The sequence below is a fragment of the Oncorhynchus kisutch genome, unplaced genomic scaffold (genome assembly GCF_002021735.2).
Source record: "Oncorhynchus kisutch isolate 150728-3 unplaced genomic scaffold, Okis_V2 scaffold1094, whole genome shotgun sequence".
In the NCBI taxonomy this organism is placed as follows: domain Eukaryota; kingdom Metazoa; phylum Chordata; class Actinopteri; order Salmoniformes; family Salmonidae; genus Oncorhynchus; species Oncorhynchus kisutch.
In genome coordinates, this window is record NW_022263039.1 from 27,680 (window position 1) to 35,000 (window position 7,321).

Genomic DNA, 7,321 nt, shown 5'->3' on the forward strand with positions numbered 1-7,321 from the left:
GGAGTCAATAAGGACCATGGGATCCAGACCCAGAACGGAGTCAATAAGGACCGCGGGATCCAGACCCAGAACATGTTTTTTTAAACAACATTTTCACATTTAGTTGGGTTGGGATTTGAGTCCTGGTATCATATGAACACACACGACATGGGAAATGTGTAGAATTGCAGGAAATGAGCTTTTCAACTGCTAAGGGCTGTGAACAGTTGAACGGTTTGGGTCGCATGGGTTGTGAGGGTCTGTTACACTGATAAATGACAATATCCATCCAGACCTTTGCCATCTAGGACATCTGTGTGCTCAGATCATCTCTAATAGTATTAGAGTACCCCTGGACTACTGTGTTTATTGAAATATTTAAAGAAACTATTCATGTTTTAGTTCCATGTTTGGAGCACATTATACAAAAAGACATGTATGGACAAAAGACAAAGTCGGAAACAAACGACAACAATTCCCTTGTCATTTTCTGATCCAGGGTCAAATGGAAAAAATTTGTAAAAAATAAACATCATTAACATGCACAATAAATATACATACAGGGTCAAATAAATACTCTATTTTGTTTCCCAAATCATGATTTGTGAGGAGGATCCCTGTCATTTAATTAGTCTCTTTTCATGCTTTAGAACAGTGGTTCCCAACCAGGGGTACTAGGACCCCTGGGGGTACTTGGCCTAACCTCAGGGGTTACTGGAGAAGACTCATGAGACCATAGGCCTGCTAGTAAAATGCACCTGAGTGGGTACTCCGGGGGGACTCCAGGCGTACTCCAGGGGACTCCGGGGGGACTCCAGGCGTACTCCAGTGGGACTCCAGGCGTACTCCAGTGGTACTCCAGGGGACTCCGGTGGGACTCCAGGCATACTCCAGTGGTACTCCAGGGGGACTCCAGGCATACTCCAGTGGTACTCCAGGCATACTCCAGTGGGACTCCGGGGGGACTCCAGGCGTACTCCAGTGGTACTCCAGGGGGACTCCAGGCGTACTCCAGTGGTACTCCAGGGGACTCCGGGGGGACTCCAGGCGTACTCCAGTGGGACTCCAGGGGGACTCCAGGCGTACTCCAGTGGTACTCCAGGGGACTCCGGGGGGACTCCGGGGGGACTCCAGGCGTACTCCAGTGGTACTCCAGGGGGACTCCAGGCGTACTCCAGTGGTACTCCAGGGGACTCCGGGGGGACTCCGGGCAGAGTAACATTTAGTTGCTGGTACAGTTACAGATAAAGGTTGTGAACCACTGCTTTAGAATGTTGCCTGTTCCTCTGACAGTATCTAAAGTTCCACCCATAGAACATTATAGTTCTATGATTCCATTCCTGGTGTGTTCTGGAATGTTCTTATTCTACTGCATCGACATGTAAGGCCAATTAAAACTGCTTCCGGAAAGCAACATATCCCTAATGAGAGTTTCTATTGGTGTTTTTCCGACCAACCGGATGAAGAATAACTGTTCTATAACGGACGAGGAGACGGTGCGTAGAGAGGGCAGACGGAGTAGTAGCTTCCCAAACCGGTTCGGTTGGTTAGGGTACTGGCTCCTGATGTACTCTTCCAGGGCGCACTGGGACTTCTCCTGAAGATCGTCCACGTGAGTCACGTCTGACAGACCGCACGCATCTATAAAAACAGAGAAATAAAATCAGAAATCATTATCAATAATATAGGCTTATCTTCTTCGTGTACAATGCAATATTGGCTAATATTAGATCATCAATTAATTACAAATAACACAATGGCAGAGTTTACACAAGCAGCCCAATTCCGTTCTCGTTTTTGCTCTTTTGATTCATCAAATCAGATCTTTAACCAATAATTGAGCAAAATATCAGAATTGGGCTGCTTGTGTAAATCCAGCCAATATGGCATAGACATTTAACGCCTCCGGCAATTTTTCGAAATCAATATTAATATAGGCTATTGTTTATACAGTATGTTGTATGGCTATATAGGCCCACTCCAATTTATGAAATCAATTTAACTGCTTTAAAAACAAGACAAAGCAAATTATGCCGTATTTGCTTAACTCAAAATGGCGCTACAGGGGCGTATCAATAGAACATGGCCCTCTCTTTGAATTGAAACGGGTCTATAATAACATGACAAACAGGCCTATATAACGTTCATCCCTGTCTGCTAAATTAAACGGGTCTATAATAACACGACAAACAGGCCTATATAACGTTCAGCCCTGTCTGCTAAATTAAACGGGTCTATAATAACATGACAAACAGGCATATATAACGTTCAGCCCTGTCTGCTAAATTAAACGGGTCTATAATAACATGACAGACAGGCCTATATAACGTTCAGCCCTGTCTGCTAAATTAAACGGGTCTATAATAACATGACAAACAGTCCTATATAACGTACCAGGTAGAACCCTTTGTTGAAAGGGTTCTTCCTGGAACCAAAGAGGTTCTACCTGGAACAAAATACTGTTATTCAAAGGGTTCTCCTATAGGGACAGCCGAAGAACCCGTTTAGGTTCTAGATAGCACCCTTTGTTCTAAGTGTAGCAGCGCTACAATACAGGAGTGAGTAAAGGGTTATGTCCTAGTTCTACAACACGTGCACAGAACACTGCTCACGGCCTGGCTCTGCGGTGACTAGTCTAATACTATTTGTTTTACAGTCAAGGCATCCATCGACTTGAGCTGACAAAATACATGATTTGGTTTCTTTTTTTATAGGACATAAAACAATAATTGTTCATCTCGCCACCATACGGCTTTTTAGACTCAGGCCTAGTTGTTTAAATACATTATGGCATTTAAGAAATTCTGCAAAACGAAATTAAATATAGGTCATCTTTTCTTTATTCTTTATTATGAAATATTTCATTTTCTGTCGGTAATGGTTAAGTTGTGTGGCCTATGATAGGTGAATCATTTACATGTCTGTAGGTCATACACCTAACAAAAATAGCCTGTAAAATATTTAGATAATAATCATTATTATTAGTTTGAAAAGAAATCGAATGAATTCAATCAAACACCAATAATATTATTAATCATATCATATAATTCACAGGGGCCTATATAATAACCATGCTGAATTAATTATTGTAAAAACTAATGTATAAAATCATCATATATTTATATAATTCACAGGGGCCTATATAATAACCATGCTGAATTAATTATTGTAAAAACTAATGTATAAAATCATCATATATTTATATAATTCACAGGGGCCTATATAATAACCATGCTGAATTAATTATTGTAAAAACTAATGTATAAAATCATCATATATTTATATAATTCACAGGGGCCTATATAATAACCATGCTGAATTAATTATTGTAAAAACTAATGTATAAAATCATCATATATTTATATAATTCACAGGGGCCTATATAATAACCATGCTGAATTAATTATTGTAAAAACTAATGTATAAAATCATCATATATTTATATAAATCACGAACGTTGTCGAGTCCAATTGCCTCAATGTTATTGCAGGTATTTACAGTAGACCTATTACGTTTTCACATTCGGCATTCAACTCATAGGATTGGTTGAAAACTGAATTTGAGGGGTAATTGATATACTTCATTTGTGGTGATTTGGGGAACACAACTACAGCTGTTCCTGTTGCCGATGAGGGTGATGCTTGTCTATGTTTAGGTTTGTATTGATACCAGTCATAGTAAACAGCAGTGAAGCATAGCGTTGTGTGTTTACCTGACGTAAAGAGAACTATAGCCTTAATGCAGCTGTACTCGGCTGAGTCAACATGCAGAACCTTCAGCTTCTCCACCTGCTCCTGGAAGATCCGGATATGATCCATGAAAGACACGACTCTCTCCGCCGACATGGGGGCGGCATGCAGCCCTGCCGCGGCCAGGAGAGGAGCCACATGCACCGGCATTGAGCACTGGGCCGCGTTCAGCACGAACAACTCGCTCCAAGTGAGCCGGAGCAGGGCGACCTGGTCGGTGATCTGGAGGTCGGGGAAGAAGGGGATGTTTCGGGCCCACTCCACCGCCGAGAACAGCATCCGGGCGGCTAGCTCACAGATGTTCTCGATCCCCACGAGGTTGTTGGACTGCATACACTGCGTGCTGTATCTGGATGTGGGGTAGGGCTCGGCTCGCATGAGCAGGGAGATGTATCCAGAAAGGTAGGAGTGGCATTGGAGAGGGTCTCCGTTGGTTATGGAGAACTGACCGTGGTACGGTTGAGTAGGCAGCATCCTCCCTCTCTGAACCGCTGTGATACAACGAGACAGAGACAGTATTAATGTCTGGTAGGTAACGGTGCGTTGGCCTATAAGGTGACATATCAGTATTAATGTCTGGTAGGTAACGGTGCGTTGGCCTACAAGGTGACGTATCAATATTAATGTCTGGTAGGTAACGGTGCATTGGCCTATAAGGTGACATATCAATATTAATGTCTGGTAGATAACGGTGCGTTGGCCTACAGGGTGACATATCAATATTAATGTCTGGTAGATAACGGTGCGTTGGCCTACAAGGTGACATATCAGTATTAATGTCTGGTAGATAACGGTGCGTTGGCCTACAAGGTGACGTATCAGTATTAATGTCTGGTAGATAACGGTGCGTTGGCCTACAAGGTGACATATCAGTATTAATGTCTGGTAGATAACGGTGCGTTGGCCTACAAGGTGACGTATCAGTATTAATGTCTGGTAGATAACGGTGCGTTGGCCTACAAGGTGACGTATCAATATTAATGTCTGGTAGATAACGGTGCGTTGGCCTACAAGGTGACGTATCAGTATTAATGTCTGGTAGATAACGGTGCGTTGGCCTACAAGGTGACAGATACTATTGGTAAGTATATTGAATAACGGTGTGTCAGTCTGAATACATGCCTACCGATCCTGATGGAACAAAAAGGGTTCTATCGCGTGCTTCATACAAGGTTCTATATTCTATATAACTCTTTTTTTCTAAGCGTGTAGAAACACACAACCCATTGCTTTTATTCCTCTGAGACAATAAGCTCATCGACAAAAACAGCATGGAGACTATTATTAGGAGCTCAATAATGGAGATTTAACAGTGTTATATTATCGTATAGCCTATCTGAACTACACGTATGAATATGTTGTTATAATGTAGTGAGTATATGAACCTTATCTTTAGAGAATCTGTTTTGGTTTTAAATCATTGGCTTCTAGTGACTACAGCTAGACTATAGTGACCTAAAGGGAGATGAGAAACAAGCTTGTTTACCTTCTCTCCGCATTCCCACTTTGACACATTTCTTGAGGCGGCAGTACTGGCATTGATTCCTGTGGTGTTGATCAATGGGACAGTTCCTGCTAGCGCGGCAGGTGTAGCCGAGGTTCCGTCTGACGCTCCGTTTGAAGAAGCTCTTACACCCCTCACATGTGAACTGACCATAGTGCTTCCCGCTGGATTTATCCCCGCACACCACACACTCGATCTGCTGAGGCTGTTGTTTGTCCATGGAGTTAGTCGACGTTTGGCTAGTGATAGATTGAGATGTATTGCTTGAATGAGCGCCTTGGGGTGTCTGACGTGTTGAGGAGATATCCAGAGAGGATGTGGGATTGAGGTGTCCCGTTAGGTCGGTAGAGAGGGATAACGGTTCGCCTTGAGAGACCGGGGAAGAGATTCCGTCTTGAGAGTCGCGGGCGACATCTTCCTCTCCGTTTCTCCACGTTACCATTGCCATATCTATCCGTCAATGTTTCCAAAACTTTCCGTTTCGTTGTTACCCCAGTGTGCTGCCCGCGGGTGTCGACAAGTAAAGGCACAAATACTAAATTATTGCACCATTGTATTCAGTAATTAAGATGCTTAAAGCATAACAGTATGTAAAGTGCCGGCGGTTGATGAACGCGTGAGAAATCTGACTGAATATAGTTAACCACTCAGCAAATTAAAGTAACATTTCTAAATAGCATAAAACACTCTGTGATGCACCATCAGAAACACAAAGGGAAAAACACACATTAAAACACACTTGCATCCAGTCAAAATCCACACTGTAGTCAAAGCATTCCTTTTTTCAAAATGTGAGTCATTCTCTATTCCCTCTATCCAACCCAGTAAAACTGTGCTCACTAATCAGATATCCCGTGTTGTATGGCGGTGACGCAGCAACTAGAACTGGGTTAATGAAAACAGCTGCACCGTGGCTCGTGCTATTCCAATGAGTTACAAATTATCGTAAAAAGAAAGACAACGGCGAGAGAAAGTGGATTTTGATGATGGCTGGACGTGTCCTGTAGAATGGGATAATGTGCTTGGACAAAACGGGTGTGCCTCTGACGTCTCCATTGAGCGGGTCAGCCATATAAGGAGCGAGGAAGTCCTTTGGTCCGTGCGCGAATGGAGTAGACCTAGTACCAGGTGGAAACTAGGCCTATTGGTTTACCGGAATGATGCTTTGTTAGAGTTCTGATTGGTTTTGGAGAGATCGGGGTTCAGAGAGATGAACTAGCATGCCGCACATTCATTGGTGTATTTCTGATAACGCAGCTCTATATCTCCCTGTGTGTCTGTATATATAGCCTACCACTGGGGATTAAATGGCTCTATACGAATGGATACATTGGATGTATGTGATTTATTCGTTGTTTATTGTTATGATATTACATTTAGACAGCATACTGGTTGTAGTACATGTCGTTTCCTCTATTAGGTTGTAACATTGATGAATGGAAACGCTTTTAAGCACCAATAAGAGCACATAATGAGATATCGCAGTAATCTGATGCCCCCTAGCGGCAGAGCGGGTTGTTGGTCGGTAATCTGTTTCCCCCCTTGTAATTCTTAAAAACTGCAAACTATTTACGAGCAAATGTGAGTTATCCAGGGCTATCTTCTAAGGTTGGGATTACAACTCTATGAGGGGAAATGGCACAGTGGCAAACACCATACATCTCTCTAGTAACTTGAGATTTTAGTGTACTCATATGAGTATATATTTTTCAGTTCCATATTCATCTTTTCAGCTCACAGAGTTGACTGATGACCTATATATTACCCCAAGGCTGTCACTGCTCGTTCTTCAGCAGCCCAGCCTACTGTATTAGAAAGCATCCACCAAGATGTGAATGGTGTTTCTCTGTTGTGATTTACTGTAGTAGCTAAATACTATTGGTGTTAACTGTAGTCAACTACACACAGTAATTACATGTCCCAGACCAATCTGGGGCTCTGCTTGTTGAGAGAGCACCAAGCAGATGTCCCAGACCAATCTGGGGCTCTACTTGCTGAGAGAGCACCAAGCAGATGTCCCAGACCAATCAGGGGCTCTACTTGTTGAGAGAGCACCAAGCAGATGTCCCAGACCAATCTGGGGCTCTGC

General features: G+C 42.9%; 1 protein-coding gene across 1 annotated transcript in view; it reads right to left on the reverse strand.

The window, feature by feature from the left end:
- Positions 1-621: 621 nt before the first annotated feature.
- Positions 622-7,321, reverse strand: part of LOC109879383 (COUP transcription factor 2-like) — a 7,674-nt gene continuing 974 nt past the window's right edge. The window contains exons 1-3 of the mRNA XM_031817606.1: positions 5,215-7,321; positions 3,692-4,219; positions 622-1,620 (exon numbers count right to left, since the gene is read on the reverse strand). The exon at positions 5,215-7,321 is cut by the window's right edge and continues 974 nt beyond it. Of these exons, the coding sequence (XP_031673466.1) occupies positions 1,346-1,620; positions 3,692-4,219; positions 5,215-5,680 (1,269 nt within the window). The 5' untranslated portion in view covers positions 5,681-7,321 and the 3' untranslated portion in view covers positions 622-1,345. The remainder of the gene's footprint in view (positions 1,621-3,691; positions 4,220-5,214) is intronic.